At 36.7% G+C, this 18,135-nt stretch overlaps 3 protein-coding genes across 3 annotated transcripts; 2 read left to right on the top strand and 1 right to left on the bottom strand.

Annotated features, from left to right (window-relative positions):
* The first annotated feature begins 4,736 nt into the window (after positions 1-4,736).
* LOC129778684 (uncharacterized) lies at positions 4,737-6,083 on the top strand. Its single transcript, XM_055785750.1, has 2 exons — positions 4,737-4,951; positions 5,062-6,083. The coding sequence occupies exon 2, from the start codon at positions 5,190-5,192 to the stop codon at positions 5,700-5,702; it is 513 nt and encodes a 170-aa protein (XP_055641725.1). The 5' UTR covers positions 4,737-4,951; positions 5,062-5,189; the 3' UTR covers positions 5,703-6,083.
* A 546-nt stretch (positions 6,084-6,629) lies between these two features.
* On the bottom strand, positions 6,630-7,160 carry LOC129778685 (28S ribosomal protein S21, mitochondrial). The gene is made up of 2 exons (XM_055785752.1): positions 7,007-7,160; positions 6,630-6,946 (listed from the first exon to the last, which is right to left on the bottom strand). Exon 2 carries the CDS (start codon positions 6,926-6,928, stop codon positions 6,665-6,667), a length of 264 nt encoding a protein of 87 aa, XP_055641727.1. The 5' UTR covers positions 6,929-6,946; positions 7,007-7,160; the 3' UTR covers positions 6,630-6,664.
* Positions 7,100-8,664, top strand: LOC129778681 (40-kDa huntingtin-associated protein). The gene is made up of 2 exons (XM_055785747.1): positions 7,100-7,385; positions 7,450-8,664. The coding sequence occupies exons 1-2, from the start codon at positions 7,300-7,302 to the stop codon at positions 8,255-8,257; spliced, it is 894 nt and encodes a 297-aa protein (XP_055641722.1). The 5' UTR covers positions 7,100-7,299; the 3' UTR covers positions 8,258-8,664.
* Positions 8,665-18,135: the final 9,471 nt, after the last annotated feature.

The raw sequence follows: 18,135 nt of genomic DNA, 5'->3' as shown, positions 1-18,135 counted from the left end.
TCAATGCTCGCAAATGATATGTTGGTAAACAAATGACGCCATAATGATTTTGATTTATTTTATTTGATTTAGCCTATTATTTGATTTAGCCTATATTCAATTGATGTCTAACCCCTGTCTGTTTGCTTGTAGCGTACAAGCAAATAATTCCCCTTCTGCTTTCTTCCGTACTGCTTTCATATACCGCTCCCCTAACCTACTTAGTGACGAAACAGCCTCACCTTAGGATATACTTCTAGGCGTCTTGGTTTTGACATTTGCTGTGAACCAAGATGGTGGAGTTAACAGGTGGCTTGTAATTTACACTATTTAGAAAAGACGTATGAGGAATGGCAAGACGAAAAGTTTGGATTTGTTTATGTTATTACTTACGTTACGTATGGTTACATTTGATTTCGTCGAAGGTATTTGAAGCAGTATAATAAATAAACAGTTGTCGTTGAAAATAGTAACCTAGCAACCTTTATGCATATGCTTCCGCCAGCTGGCTCGGCTAATGTGATTCAGGGAATGCTTTGATCGTGGTACCGCCACTAGCGCATAATTTGCAGCTTTGTTTTTTGTGCTGGTTCATAACGGCAATCAAAGGTGCCGGCGAAACTGTAGTCAATGTTTAGTGTTGTTTGGATACCATTCATGTAAATAAGTTCAAACTTACGGGATACGTCCGAACGGCAATTCTGACATTACGTTTTACCTTCCACTTCACTTTCCTTGCTGTGAACGTTGGTGCGCGAGCAAAATGGTTGGTCCAGTTCTCAATGGTGAGGGGCCCTCGTCTTTACCAAGGTATTTATATATATGAATATATACATATACGCGCCTTGGTCTATACTGAAATGCTGTCAATTTTTACATGTCTTATTTTTTCAATTAATTGTATCATTCAGATAAAAATGCGAATCAATTAGTTATTACACGTTAATGACAATTGATACACAATATACATTTTATTGAATTGTTTTCCACGTTGTACCACATTCCAATCATTAATGTACAACACGTATTGATCGCGTTATAGAGCGATAAACTTAGGATGATTTATTGATCCAGTTTCCACAAATATAACTCCAAAATTGAACTAAACTATCATCCAAACTAATTTTCTTATAATAATCCACTTCATAGAAAGAGTATTGCTATTAAAGGCAACAATAATGGAATTAATAAAAATGTACAAACTACATTTTTTCATCAATTAAAAGCGTTGAAAATCATAGGCACCCAATTGATATTTCGGCAGATATTGAAAATTAAGCATTTTTGACTTATAAACTTCTAGAAACTCCATTATAATCCAATTTTACTTCTCACCAAATGTTAGGTATTCATGATTCAGAACGCCAAAACATTTATTCCACAATCCACAATTTTTTTCCACAATTTATTCCATTCAAAAAGGAATTTTTGGGGTAAATGACATGAACCATTATTAATTACCCTAAAAGCTGGTCTTCACACGAAGGCAGTTATGATTTTTGTCTAGTGGGATTGAGTAGAAATGCTGAGTTATGAGCATCTACCAAGCAATCAGTCAATAAATTCTAACAAGCGAACACTGCTATGGTTTTAGCAACGCGGTAGAGGAAATGCTTCGCCAAACCCGAGCGTCTGTTTTCTACAGGGTAGGGGCGGCTGAATCCCCGTCCTCGTGTCGGTGTGGGACTCTAAACATTACCGGTACGACGGTCCTCCGGGGAGACGAGTGGTTGGACGCAGGCCTTGTCATCATAAAAAAAGCAAACAGTGAGTAATGAACAAGGAAATTCGAACCGAAACAATCGGCGTGGACCCACGCGACGAAAACGGACTATGGATTGGAAACTTGGGACGTGGAACTGTCGATCTCTCAACTTCCAAGGAATTAGAGATGGGCAAAACAGTTCACTTTGATGAACGGTTCACTCAATAACTGTTCATCTAAGTGAATCAGATCTTTTGAACCGTTCTTTCGCTCTTTCGTTCAACGATATTAAGAACAACATAGAATGTTGGATGGAACCCAACATCAATAGACAGCTATTAATTGATATCGTTGGATTGGATAGTATACGTATGGGATTTATATTTTTGAAATTTAGTGGGGAAAGATAAGCTGCTTCATTAAAAGTCGCAAACTGTATGTGAAAATATGTTTATCGGTCGACAAAAGTTTATGTAATAATTTGATGCGCACAGAATATATGTACACAGGTTCCATGTAAGATCATACTTCATAATGTTCATTCAGGGAAAAAAATCAGCAGCGATTTTCACTAACAATCAATCATACAAACAATCACGATAACACGTACACGCAATAGGCAAAACAATGAATTGAAAGCAACGAAAAAACTTTTTTCTCAACATGCCCTCACTATGAAATTTTATGTTTACCTACCTAATCCATGAATCGCCCTAGCTTCCCCCAGATTTTTTCTGATAATCAGAAAGTATATGATATGTATTTGCTTTTAAAACTACGAAAATCTAATTAAATTTTTAACCCAAAATTGAGAATTCATTAACAAAATAAACCCTGCGTTACATGCACTTTGCTCATAAATGACAAATCGTTTTATTTTCCTTACAAGCGTTCTCGTTATGTTTATCCATTTCTCCCAGCGCATATCAGTTCAGCTGCACTCGTTCGTTCGTAAACAATTTGCCCGCAAACACTTCGTTCTCAAACAGTTCACTCTCAATCAGTTCTTTCCCATACAGTTCACTCGCAAACAGTTCGTTCACAAACAGTTCACTCGCAAACCGTTCTTACGGAACCCGTTCGTTCACAAACCGTTCGCTCGCAATCAGTTGGTGGGGAGAACTATCGTTCTTTGAAAAAGAACGACCGCTCGTTCACTCTTTTCGGCGAACTAGTTCTTTCGTACCGTTCGTGAACGGTTTGCCCATCTCTACAAGGAATCACTCGAGTGCTCTCCGACGTATTGAAGAGCCGCAAGTTCGACGTCGTAGCGCTGCAGGAGATGTGCTGGAAGGGCTCAACGGTACGTACGTTTAGGGATGGTCACACCATCTACCATAGCTGCGATAACACATACGAGCTGAGTACAGCTTTCAAAGAGACGGGCGAGATGCGAAAGCGAGTGATTGGGTGGTGGCTCGAATGGGCCTCGAATGTGCAGGTTGAGAATCAAGGACCGATTCTTCAACATTAGCATCATTAACGTGCACAGTTAGAGCGTGAATACGATCACTGCCCAAAACATTGTTACTCTCTCTTAATTATGTCAGACTAGCCAGAAGGGGTAATCCTAGAAAAGCCCTCGATCCCTGGTCTAAGCCACGGGGACCATTGAGGGTGGGCTTTCAACTGCCTCTTTTAACTCGGCTAGCTCGAGCTTGACACTCGGAGGCTCAAGATCGGCTCACTCTCTTTTCGGGCACAAATCAAGGATTCAGTTCACAAGTAAAAACACAGATGGATTCCTTTTTTTTCGTTTATTCAACTTACATTTGTGTGTATGTCAGTGTGATGTGGCCGGCCGGATGTTGTTGAGCGAAACCTGTGCGCCGCGAGCTTTGCCGTACCTCGAAGAGTTACTATAGGGTTGGCGACTCAAGTTGCTCGTTTCTACAAAGCTTCGTGGACGGCATCAATCTTCCTCAAAATCGTTTCGCTCCGGGGAATCTGAATTCAGGGCAAAAATATTGGGTCCTGATGGGAAAAAATTGAAAGTCCAGAGTTACTACTGGGTCTTGCTCTTTATCCAAATCCATACCTGATCCTTCCGTCTTTTCAGGTCGAACTGCAGTTTTCAAATGCTTTATTTGAATTTCTATAATCGGGATCACTTTAATAGCTTTTGTTGTGCCTTGGATAAAGAGCTTTTATTGTAGACCTAGTAGTGCTTTCCTTTTCCCATCGTTTCCTTTTTCGGATGTCGCTTATACACTGAGAGGAAAATTTAGTATATATGACCAATTTTTTGGTAAATATTACCAATCCTCTAGTCATTTTCTACCGTACTAATCATTGGTACATCCTACGAAAAAAAATTGGTAGACACAAATGTCAAACAAAACTATGGTTTGTAAGTCCAATGTTAGCTCGATTTCGGCTTTGGTAATGGCTGATTTGTTGGCCCTCCATTGGTGCAATATAGTTTTTATTTAAAATATTATTATTTTTATTAATATTCTTATTCTATTCTTATTTTTATATAATGTGACGATGTGTTTGAAAATTGTGATACTTTCGCCATAGCATATCGTTCATCAGCTAGTGGAGTTTTTGCTGCAGACAGTATATGGAATAACACCGACAATCTGCGCTGTTGCTGCTGCTTCCATCCGAGTCGATGTTGTCCGAATCGGTAGCTGTTGATTGCTCAGTGTAAAACGGTTGTTGCTGGTTTCCTCGCTGCTGACGGTACGATTGGCCCAACTGATCTCCATCGTTTCCTGGAACAACAAATGGATCGAGAGGCGATCCATTGCTGCTGTTAGTTGCGATCTGTGGATAATAGAATAAGGGGAAAAATCAAACAATAATCAATCAATTGTGCACGGCGACATCCGCCGTTTTTGGCCTCTGATGTATCTAAATACTTACGGCTGCGTGAAACCGTTGCTATGGATTTCTACAATTATATGCTGAAAAGGGAAAATATTTAGGTAAAAGGAATCATAATACAACCAAATGTTTACCTCGCTTCCATTAGAGAAATGGCAGTTGCATACACACAGTTGCCAGAAATGAAAATACTCAAGGTTACACATGCTATGAAGTAAAATGTACGAATGATTGGTAGGGGTGTACATTGCATCTGACATCAGTTTAACAAAGTTTTTGTAATATTTACAAAAAATTTGTACATTTTACAAATGTTTCGACTACTAAAGATTTGGTAGCTGAATTTACTAAAGTTTTTCTCCAGTGTAAAATGTCTATTGCGCAATCCACGGCTTTTATGGCGTTTTCGCCCGACAACAGGTTTATGTGTTTGGTGTGAGTATATGTGTGTGAAATTATATTTATAGCTAACTTAAATCCTAGTTTATTTGAAATTACCTATACTCTAATTTATTTAATTATATATCTAACTTAATCAATTGAAGAACTAATTTCTAAACGGTAACAACATGATATCAAGATCGTCATCGGGGATTTCAACGCTCAAGTTGGCCAGGAGGAGGAATATAAACTGATAATTGGAGGGTTCAGCGCACACCAGCTGACTAACGAAATGGGTCTGAAACTTATCAGCTTTGCCGCCTCCAAGAACATGGCCATTTGTAGTACCTTCTTCCAACATAAACTCCTATACAAGTACACCTGGAGATCACCTAATCAGACAGAAACACAAATCGACCACGTTTTCATTGACTGTCGGCACTTCTCAGATATCATCGAGGTCAGATCCTATCGGAGCGCTAACGTTGACTCGGATCACTACCTGGTGATGCTGAAGATGCGCCCAAAACTCGCCGTTGTGAACAACATTCGGTACCGACGCCCACCTCGGTTAAATCTCGCGCGGCTGAAGCAGCTTGATGTCGCCGGAAATTACGTGCATTCGCTCGAAGCTGCGCTGCCGGAAGAGGACGAACTGAACGAAACCCCTCTCGAGGACTGTTGGAACACCATTAAACAGCCATCAACAGCGTATCAGAGAACATACTCGGAAGAGGACGAACTGAACGAAACCCCTCTCGAGGACATACTCGGGCACGTGGAACGTATTCAGCGGAACGTGTGAGGAGAACGCTGCGCTAAGTTGCATTGTCATTCGTCAGAACGTAGAAAGACATCGACAGAAGATGCAGCGTACCCAAATCTTCCGGGAGAAAAAGCGCTGCCTGGAGGAGGCGGAGTATGCAGAGTTGGAGCAGCTGCATCGGTCTCAGGAAACGCGAAAGTTTTACCAGAAGTTCAAAGCAAACACCGAAGCCTTTGTGCCGCTAGCCGAAATGTGTCGCGATAAGAATGGGAGTCAGATCGAATGAAATGTAAAAACAACTCGAACGGAATACAGAATGGAATTTTATCAAGTCGTTCGAAATATTTCGAATCGATCGAAATATAGAATAGGGGTTACACTCAATTATCCCAAAGGTTAGTCTCAAACCGTGGTTCAAAAATCGGGACTTTATTCGCACATGCTCTCGGCTCATGACCAATCATTATTCGTTAGACGCGCTGTTATTTCGTATAAATCTTGTCAGCAACAATCTCTACTAACCTCGAGTCGTCCGCGATTAATCGGTTCCCCATCAAGTGCTCCCGTGGCTGAGTGGTTAGCGTCCCACATCATCATGCCGGGGGTTCGAGTTCGATTCCCGTTCTGGCCGGGAGATTTTTCGTCAAAGAAATTTCTTCCGACTTGCACTGTGGTCACGCGTATTCTAGTAACTCCAGAATACATTCAAGGAGTGTTATTCGGCATAGAAAACTCAACTAAGTAGTACTAATAAAAATGACGCAAGTAATACAAGAAGGCAAATGTTCCACTGAGAACGTTAATGCCATCCAAGAAGAAGAAGAGATCCGTAGAAAATAGCACAGATTAGTTTTTCTGTTAGAACCTATACTTACGGTGGTTTCATTAGATGCTATATCTAATTTTAGTTCTAAAGCATATTTACAATTCCTAGACTTCCTGAAATAAAAAAAAAACTACACGATATACAGTACTATATTTATTTAGACCCAATAATTTCCTCAGTGGCATGCCGGGAACGGGTCTACCCTGTTCTTGCGTAGCACAAACTGGATCTTCCGATTCATATCCTCGTTGTAAATTGCTTTGCACTTTTCGAAGTTCACGCGGCGACGTGTCTGGAATGGTTTCTCATAATATCGCGTGCGTCGGAATTGATCCAGGATGTCCTCCTTGCCTAGAATCCGATTCAGTACTCGACATGCTTCCTCGATATTACCATTCTGTACCAATACCGTCCGGGCGAGGAACTTTGCGTGTCGCATGATGTGTAATAAATGCCGCTGTAAAGCAAGGACATTGAAAATGTGGTTACATGTTTGAAACGAATCAGTTTTGCTTACCAATCCTACAGAAATATTCACGTAAGAAAATATCGAGTATCTGACACAACAACAATTATTATGCTTTTGACAGTTCTCAAATATGTTTGTTTATGTTCCCAAATGGGTCTTTTGACATGATTCCCATGATTCAAATCGGAGAAAATTTTCGTATTGTGTTGTCTCAGGTGTTGATAACATTTCGATATCTAAAAAAAAATTATGTACTTGAAATACGGATAATATAACCGAATATAAAAACAATACGGTTTGGTTCATTGTGCAAATAGTTGTGCACAGAAGAAAAGAATAAAATGTCTAGTCAGTTTCACAAGGATCTTATTCATCAGTACAAAACAACATGCAACAAATTGAAGAAAATTCAAAGGGTGTTTTTCAAGTAAGAACAAACAATATCATATATTTATGATAAAAGCTATGTTTTTGTTTGTCTTAAACTCCAGGCACTTTGCCCCAAATGTATGTGAAGTGGCAGACGAATTTGGATCACTTGCTGCAAGTTTCAACAATTCGTTACTTCCGGAATACGCCGCACTATGCTACATGGGCCAGGGAAAATGTGAGAAAATGATTGGCAATGATGCAGGCGAGGTGGACGCATTGCTGAGAGCGGCCCGAACCTACCGAGTGGCCCACAATAAGCAGATCAAGATTAAAATTGAAAACATATACGGGGATCACTTGGAAGGAGCCTTCAGATGTTACACACAAGCGTTGTTAAAACTTCCAGATGACTCCGTGACAAAGGCGGCAATCATTCGGGAGTTGAAAGAGATTAACCCAAATGTGGAGATAATTAGCAATTTCAGTTCGCCATGTCATCGAATCTGGGATCTCGAGCAATCGGCTGAGGATAGCATCAAATTTCACGATTACGTGGCTGCGTTCGAAAAGCTCACTGAGATTTATGACGATATAATCGAACGACGTTGCGAGGCACTCTATCCGGAGGTGATGAAACGAGTCGAAATAACCAGATTGCTACTGCTGTGTATATTACAACTTCCGCCTTCGGTTCGCTATGATCATAAATTTATCGAACGGTACTCGTCGCTTGGGGATACCAGCACCAACTTGAGTTCGCTCTTTTCGGACGAACTATTCTTTTTGCTGCAGTCATTAGTGATTTCATGTCAAGCAAAAGACATCGAGTCGCTCGTAGAAGTACGAGATGAATTGAGTCACTGCAGTGAGCTGAGCGCATCGCAACAATTGCTGCTAGCTGAACTTGTTTCCAAATATTCCAAATGATATTAACTGCATGCGTCTCGTTTGGGTCGAGAAACATGTTGGGAAACATTGTGAAATCACTCCTAATCATAGATAATCGAATTATATTGAAGTGATCGTTTGATAGATGTTGAATATTTATAGCAAAACTATATGTTACATTCTATAAAAATTATCTAGTAAATTTTAGGTATTAAAAAATAAATTATACTGAGAAATAAACTATCGAGATAACTTGTAATAATCATTTATACCAAGTTTATTTTGAAAAACATGTGCATGTTGTGATTCAATGAGTATGAAAAATAATAAATATTTAGTTTAATTTAACATTAGATATAAAACTAAAATGTTTTTGAACGCATCTGCATTTTTATAGAGGTTATACTGAAGAAGCTTGGGGAATTACACTGGTTATAATGTAAAATATCAATGTTCACAATATACATTTTGAATGATTATGTTTGCTTTGTTGCTTTCTTTGATAATATTTTACGATAAGGATCAAAACTACAAATTTTCACTTCAACCACTGTATTGTTTTGGCATGACAAGGCTGTATATTCCTGTGCAAGATGTCCTTTTCTATTTGTCATATTATTGAGGTATTAAGCATCCAGATCCGACCGCCTAAGGCATCGAAAATGCCTTTTTTAAAAATTGTCAATAGATGGTCCTGTGAGCAGGTATGGGCAAAATCGCATCGAAATTCGTTCAACAACACTCATCCTCACTAAAACTAACCCTCCTGTTTTCTGTTTATGCCTCACTTTATTTGAGACACAAAACATTCACCTATCCTCTTCGCAAAGTTCATTCTCGATTACGTTCGATAAAGTTCATTCTCGATTACGAAATACTGGGGTTTATTCTGAGAGTCAAGTCGGTGTAAGTGACATTTTTCCCTTCGGAGTTATATGAAAATTCTCACCCAATTCTAAGAGTCGAGTGACTCGGAAGTACAATGAGAAATGAAAAGAGTTCATTGCACCTGGTTTTTTTTAGTTACGCCGATTTTCAGAATACAAACACGTGCGCAAATTGACTGTCACGTCGTGAAGCGACTCTCGGAATAGACCCCACTGTCTCGATTCAGCTCATCTATTCTCATAAAATTTTGCATTCCCTCACTTGCCTCTCGGAATGACGTTGGATGGTGATAGAATCAAATTGGAAACCTTCGCCTTAGCCAGCGAGTGTCTCTGTAAAATCATTCGTTTTTCACTCAAATAGCAATCACTGAAGCCTCGGTCGCGGCAGTAAAATATAGATAGATAGTTGAAATCGAGTTGTTTCCTGTGCACTATTGCAATGGCATTTTTTTTTGTTTCTAGTATGAAACGATCTAAGTCAACGCAAAAAACCATATTACCAGACCAAGTTATTGGTGAGAGGGAAGGTAGATTCATCTGTACTTGAATGCTGACAAGTACACGAGCACAAGGGGAAATAAAATCATACATACACGCAGATTGAGTCTATTTTGACTCGTTATTTTGTTTCGCGCGATCCTTCCAAAAAAGTATTCATTCATTGAATGTTGTTTTCACTCTATGTTTTGTTATGTTCACTCTCAGTCCCGAATGAAGATGGTCGGAGAGTGAAAAATGATTCATCATGCAATCTCACGATTGCTTGTTGCATTCTTTTCGTCATGATTATTCCAAGCAGATACAAGAGTGATTTCTAATTAGGTGTGGAGAAATGAACGAATTAACTTTTCCATACTTGCCTGTGAGTGAGTGAGTGAGTTTGGTAAGCTACCATGCAACACATTTGGCTACGAGTAATGTACCAAAAGAATCATAATCAATGTAGAGGAAAAATACTCCTTTGAAAAGGGAAGTAGGGTAACACGGGGTGAGTTGGATATACGGGGTGATTTGGACCACCCCTTTATCTCAAAAAGTACGGCTCAACTTAGATTTTTTATAATGTCATTTTCTTTTATTATTGAACCGTGTGTAACTAACGTAAAAAAAACTTTGGTAAAATTCGACAGGTGGAAGGAAACAGTAGCATGAACACAACAAGCACTTTGATTGTCAAAAAATGTGAGTTTTCCGATCGTGGTTTTAAGGTTTTTCCCGCTGATCAAACAAACTTTTCGTGTATTGTGCAGTAAAATTCTGTTCGCCTAAAGAAGAGGAACAATTTGATGCAGCGAAACTGTAAGTTTGATAACAATAAATGAAATTAATTGCATTTTAATTGTTGCATGTTGTGTGGGGTGACATGGACATGTTTCTGTGGGGTGAATTGGTCCTACAGGTTTGAGGCTTTTCTTTGATATAATTAATTCCGGATGTCACGGAATTACAAAAAGAGAATGAGCAAACAACGTTGAAAGAAGGAGGAGCTTGGAAGAGCAACTCAGGCCATCAAGAACGGATTTTCATTGACCAACAACGAAAGTGTTTGAAAATGCTCGAACAACAGTGAAAAGATTCATGCAGACTTCGAGATGGTGTCAATCCAATTTTTCGGGTCTGGAATCTGGCCAAAACACCTGGTATCGATCCCAAAGCACTGTTACTGATTTTAGCATTATCCCAAAATTCTTTACATAAACATAGGCATGTTTTTTTCGATGAAACACACACTGGACTAATTGGACGGTCCAAATCACCCCGCGTCAAATATTGATGTCCAAAAATCATCATTTTTATTTTATAATATATTTGGTAGTTTGAAGCTTGATATAATGATTAAACATTATTGATTGAGAGAAAACAAGTGTAGCTCAGTATACAATGTGACATTTTTTATTTAGACCGTATTGGTTTGGAAATATGAGGCGATTTGTTTAGGTGGTCCAAATTCCCCCCTTTTCCCCTAATGGTTTTGTTTTGAGTGATGATTTTTAGCGGGTCACAATTTGTAAAAGTGAATTAGTTTGTTTTGAAGGAAGAATAGCGAATGCATGTATGAATACTCAATTAAAAATTGCATGTTGACAAAGATGCGCCGAGTTGAATGGTGCTAATTTAGATTGAATTGAACAAGTTATATGGTTTTCAAAGATGATGCCAATAAGAACATCATCTTCGAGTTCTAATAGCTGATTCACTAGTAAAATACGTCAGATATGTCCAATGATCCTTCTTTGGACAGTTTTGGAACTTGGGTGAGCTGGACGGCGAGGGATCGAATGACTTTCTCAAGGCAATGGGGTGGAGGAGTAAAATTATGGATAAAGTAAAGTTTTCCGAGGGCCTTTTGAACGTTATACTTATGACCTAAGTGGTGCGGACTCAATCCACTTCATTTTCAAGCAAATTCATGCATGTTTTCAAGCGATTTCTTGCAATAAATTCTTAGACCATCAGAGATGCCAGATTTACAAATATGTTTGTGAATTTACAGACATATCTGAAAAACACTTTTTATTTTTGTTGTAGACTTTGGATATAATAATATTTCACAGGTTTTTGAAAAATAAAAGGGCTCTATTCATCACATCAAAGATATTTGACTCACCATATGCCATTTTTCCATAGTTATAATACAGAAAATTATTATATTTAGTTTATATCAATACACATGACGTTAGATCAGCGATACTCAACCTGCGGCCCGGCAGTCTTTCTGGTTGGCCCATCTGGTGTGTATGAAGTTTGGAACTCATACACATAAGTACTTTTGCCCTGACATCATTGCAGACGAAAGAGAGGATACGGTTATTCACAATTAATGAAAAATTGCATTCTCTGCAGGTAACGAAAAACCTTGAACGAAAATTGTCTCTGATAATTATTTTTTGTTCTAGATAAGATTGTTTTGCTGAAATGCAAGGAGATTTATTGAAAAATAGTTAAGCTAGGGTCAGGACTTTGTCTTCTAAGTATTAAAACAAAATCGAATAAAAATTTTCATTCTATTCTCAACAATTTACATTCGCTTTCGGGTCTGCTTATGACGAAATATGGGTTACTGTTCGTTATTGTTACCACAGACATGGTTCATGGCCGTGTGGGGATCTAAAACTTGTATAGCCTTGCATGGCGGATGGAAAATATACACTGTATTTTCTTATAAATTTCATCAACGACAAGACCGCAAGCCTTGGTGGATGTCCAATATATCAACGAAGAAATACTGATTTTTATAAAAATTAACAACGCGTATGTATGTGTATGTATGTATGTGTAGATCGTTGAAACATTTAAACACACTTACGACACATAAGTTATTAAGTGGTCCGAAATATCAATTTTTTCCACTTTTTCCCAAAATTGACAAATGAAAATTAATAACTTTTGAATCACTGAATCGATTTAGATGATCGACATATAAAATTGAAACTATTGACTTAGCCTTTTATTAAAAAATATTTAACATGCGAAAAAAATAATTATATTTTATTAATTATTGATCGTAGTCGTTTTTTATTTTTTTTATGACTTTGGACTAGAGGGCGCTATATTTTTATATTTTTTCTTGAAAGCTGAGGATTTTTGCATAACATATCTCGATATCAGAGATGCTATTTTTATGTTTTTTAGATATGATGTTTCAAAGTAATGGTGGTTCGAAAAATCATTTTTCCCCCTTTGTCCAATTACTTTCTGCAAAAAATCATAACATTTGAACTACTGAACCGGTTTTGATGATCGATGTATTAAATTGAAGCCAATAAGCAAAATTTGAAAAAATATCACACTTGCGGGAAGGATTCTAGTAGCATAGTTCTAGTTTAGTCACATATGAATATTGATCGAAGACTTAAAACATGTTAAATTTACAAATTTATAACTTAAAAACGATAATTATAACATCTCTGATATCGAGATATGTTAGGTAAATAATCCTCAGCTTTCCATAAAAAATATAAAAAAAATATAGCGCTCCTATCTTTAAACGAGAAAACTATGAAAAAATAAATCAATCAATAATTACAAAAACAAGAATTATTTTTTTTCGCAAAAGTAACATTTTTCCAAAGAAAAATAGCTCGTAAGCTTCAATTTGATATGTCGATGATATGAGTCGGTCCAATAGTTCAAGAGTTATGTTTTTGTAGTGGGAAAAATGGGGAAAATTTGTTTTTCGAAACATCGATTAGTTTTGAAAAATCATATTTCAAAAACGAAAAAAATAGCATCTCTGATATCGAGATATTTTATGTAAAAAATTCTCAGCTTCCAAGAAAAAATATAAAAAAATATAGCGCCCCTAGTCCAAAGCCATGAAAACATTAAAAAACGACTACAATCAATAATTACGAAAATAGGATCCATATTATCTGCAAGTTCAATATTTCTCAATTAAAGCTCATTGGCTTCAATTTGATATGTCGATCATCTAAATCGGTTAAGTGGTTCGAAAGTTATAAATTTTAGAAAAAAGTCATTTTAGGAAAAAGTGGAAAAAAATAATGATTTTTTGGATCACCCTAAAATGGAAATGGGCACCCCAATGAAAAAATAAAAAAATACGAGTCTAATGTTTTGCGATAAAGAATAATATTACCACTTTTGACGAAGATCTGAGAACAAAATACAATCTTACGTGCATCACGATGTACAAAGTATTCATGAATATGTGAAAATTAACGTTAAAAGACATTTCTATAGATCTGCACACTTTTACAGACTTTTCCACATTTTTAACAGACATTCACATGTTTTTACCTAAGTGGTGCGGACTCAATCCACTTCATTTTCAAGCAAATTCATGCATGTTTTCAAGCGATTTCTTGCAATAAATTCTTAGACCACCAGAGATGCCAGATTTACAAATATGTTTGTGAATTTACAGACATATCTGAAAAACACTTTTTATTTTTGTTGTAGACTTTGGATATAATAATATTTCACAGGTTTTTGAAAAATAAAAGGGCTCTATTCATCACATCAAAGATATTTGACTCACCATATGCCATTTTTCCATAGTTTTAATACAGAAAATTATTATATTTAGTTTATATCAATACACATGACGTTAGATCAGCGATACTCAACCTGCGGCCCGGCAGTCTTTCTGGTTGGCCCATCTGGTGTGTATGAAGTTTGGAACTCATACACATAAGTACTTTTGCCCTGACATCATTGCAGACGAAAGAGAGGATACGGTTATTCACAATTAATGAAAAATTGCATTCTCTGCAGGTAACGAAAAACCTTGAACGAAAATTGTCTCTGATAATTATTTTTTGTTCTAGATAAGATTGTTTTGCTGAAATGCAAGGAGATTTATTGAAAAATAGTTAAGCTAGGGTCAGGACTTTGTCTTCTAAGTATTAAAACAAAATCAAATAAAAATTTTCATTCTATTCTCAACAATTTACATTCGCTTTCGGGTCTGCTTATGACGAAATATGGGTTACTGTTCGTTATTGTTACCACAGACATGGTTCATGGCCGTGTGGGGATCTAAAACTTGTATAGCCTTGCATGGCGGATGGAAAATATACACTGTATTTTCTTATAAATTTCATCAACGACAAGACCGCAAGCCTTGGTGGATGTCCAATATATCAACGAAGAAATACTGATTTTTATAAAAATTAACAACGCGTATGTATGTGTATGTATGTATGTGTAGATCGTTGAAACATTTAAACACACTTACGACACATAAGTTATTAAGTGGTCCGAAATATCAATTTTTTCCACTTTTTCCCAAAATTGACAAATGAAAATTAATAACTTTTGAATCACTGAATCGATTTAGATGATCGACATATAAAATTGAAACTATTGACTTAGCCTTTTATTAAAAAATATTTAACATGCGAAAAAAATAATTATATTTTATTAATTATTGATCGTAGTCGTTTTTTATTTTTTTATGACTTTGGACTAGAGGGCGCTATATTTTTATATTTTTTCTTGAAAGCTGAGGATTTTTGCATAACATATCTCGATATCAGAGATGCTATTTTTATGTTTTTTAGATATGATGTTTCAAAGTAATGGTGGTTCGAAAAATCATTTTTCCCCCTTTGTCCAATTACTTTCTGCAAAAAAATCATAACATTTGAACTACTGAACCGGTTTTGATGATCGATGTATTAAATTGAAGCCAATAAGCAAAATTTGAAAAAATATCACACTTGCGGGAAGGATTCTAGTAGCATAGTTCTAGTTTAGTCACATATGAATATTGATCGAAGACTTAAAACATGTTAAATTTACAAATTTATAACTTAAAAACGATAATTATAACATCTCTGATATCGAGATATGTTAGGTAAATAATCCTCAGCTTTCCATAAAAAATATAAAAAAAATATAGCGCTCCTATCTTTAAACGAGAAAACTATGAAAAAATAAATCAATCAATAATTACAAAAACAAGAATTAATTTTTTTTCGCAAAAGTAACATTTTTCCAAAGAAAAATAGCTCGTAAGCTTCAATTTGATATGTCGATGATATGAGTCGGTCCAATAGTTCAAGAGTTATGTTTTTGTAGTGGGAAAAATGGGGAAAATTTGTTTTTCGAAACATCGATTAGTTTTGAAAAATCATATTTCAAAAACGAAAAAAATAGCATCTCTGATATCGAGATATTTTATGTAAAAAATTCTCAGCTTCCAAGAAAAAATATAAAAAAATATAGCGCCCCTAGTCCAAAGCCATGAAAACATTAAAAAACGACTACAATCAATAATTACGAAAATAGGATCCATATTATCTGCAAGTTCAATATTTCTCAATTAAAGCTCATTGGCTTCAATTTGATATGTCGATCATCTAAATCGGTTAAGTGGTTCGAAAGTTATAAATTTTAGAAAAAAGTCATTTTAGGAAAAAGTGGAAAAAAATAATGATTTTTGGGATCACCCTAAAATGGAAATGGGCACCCCAATGAAAAAATAAAAAAATACGAGTCTAATGTTTTGCGATAAAGAATAATATTACCACTTTTGACGAAGATCTGAGAACAAAATACAATCTTACGTGCTGTAACCGTTGGTTCAAAAGCGCAATTTGAGCTCCACCCAAATTCACAGAAAGGTATGAAAAATAAATTAAATTTATTCCAAGCCGCCGGTTACTGGATGATTTTTAGATATACACAAATGGTTGGAGTCCTGGGTAAATAATACCCACCGCGACACACTATCCAGTTGGCCTACCGTCATCGAACGGGGTAGCCAACTAGGCAAAGAAAAAACTTATTTTTTTCCCGCACATTAGCTGAAAAAAAGAAAAGCTCGGTGAATGAGCAGTGCCGGCAAACGACTTAGACCGCTTAAGGAAGTAAGAAGTGCGCGACGGAAAGTTAAATTTGAAATTATTAAAAGATTGATTTTGTGAATAGATGTGGTGGAGGAAAAGCGATAGAAGAGATATAAGAAGATAGGATCGTAGAAAAAAGGATAAGAAAACTAGGAAGAGGAGAGAAGAAAAATCTGGAAAAAAGGTCCGTCCAGCGGGCTTTTTTTTTCGTATAACGTAATTCGCAGCTCGACAAGCTGATCAGCTTTACCAGCCATTTTGGGCGAAGACGACAATCCGTATACGCCATCGCGAATTGGCATCAAAGAGACTGTGAAGAGCGGAAATTCCCCGAGGAAGTTGCACAGAGCAGCTGAAATAGTCCCAGTGCTAGATCACTGATCAAGAGAAAGAAAGAATTCACCCCCAAGTACCGCAAGTATATCATGCATGAAAAACTGTGACGTCACATACAGTATAAATATGAAAACGATAGGTAGGAGAATTTAGGGACAGATGAAAAGGAAATAGAGAATAGAAAGAATAAAGAAAGAAGAAACGTTGTACATAAAACAGATAATCGTGCTCCTTTACGACCACTATCCCTTCGCTTTTATCGTTCTTCGGACTCTAAAGGAGTCTTCAGCCCTCGTCCTCAATCGGTCGGAAGAGATGGGTCAGCACTGCACAACCTTTGAGCGCATTCAGTGAGGGGGCTTAGTAGGTGGCCTCAATAGGTGCGGGAGGTCCCCTGGAGGTGCGAAAAACACGAAGGAACTTCTGCTTGTGAAAAAAGGGTTTTGAAGGTAGCCGGCTAGGGAATAAGCGACCCTGAGAACCCTATCCCCGAATCCTAAGAGTTACAAATTGGCGCCCAACTAAACTGTGAAAACAGTCGGTTACTTAAATTTTCACCTCCTGTTCGAGGGGGGAAAAATAAATTTATATTTTTTTCAAATTCGTTCTCCAAACGAATAGTAGTAGAATTTATTCTAATTGATAAATAGAATAACAAAATTGTTTTGTATATACAAATATGGTGTTGGTTTTCTAGTTATAAGAAGGAATTATTATTTATTATATAAGTTTAATTTTCTTATTATTCACAATTATACTTACTTCGATTAAAGATGAAATAGTTGGATTAATACATGGAAATAAAACGGGTTGTGCATAGGCGATTTTTTTTTTTTGAAAATTATTAAAATATCGTGGAAAAGCGATTGCGATTGGGCTACGATTTTTGTAAATTTCGGGAAACATATTTGTGCCTGAGAACCAAGCAGTTGTTTTCAAATCTTCCGGGAGTTAAGTTCTTGTGGAACATTAACTGAGAACGGTCAGTACGATTGGAAATCAGAGTGAGTCTGAAGAGGCCAGACGTTGATCTTACTTTAATTGGTTAAAATTTGTTTCGCTGATTGTTGGAAAAATCGTTACTGGTTGTGATCGAAAAATGGATATAGAATTTCAAATACAGTACAAGAGCCTTTTGGTTCACCATTTAGAGCGAGATGAAATTGAATACGAACTGAAAATTAGAGCAGTGCAATTCGAATCAACAGATAGCCGGTCTGCATTACAACGAAAGTTGCGGGATCGATTGAAAGACGAAAGAGAGAAAAATCAATTTGATATCGATTTCACGCGATGTGATATTACGATAGATGAAGAAATAAAAACTATAGATAGAATAATATTACCACTTTTGACGAAGATCTGAGAACAAAAT

The sequence above is a fragment of the Toxorhynchites rutilus genome, chromosome 3 (genome assembly GCF_029784135.1).
Source record: "Toxorhynchites rutilus septentrionalis strain SRP chromosome 3, ASM2978413v1, whole genome shotgun sequence".
Taxonomy (NCBI): domain Eukaryota; kingdom Metazoa; phylum Arthropoda; class Insecta; order Diptera; family Culicidae; genus Toxorhynchites; species Toxorhynchites rutilus.
Note: the sequence above shows the minus strand (reverse complement) of the source record. Positions and strands in the feature narration are given on the sequence as shown.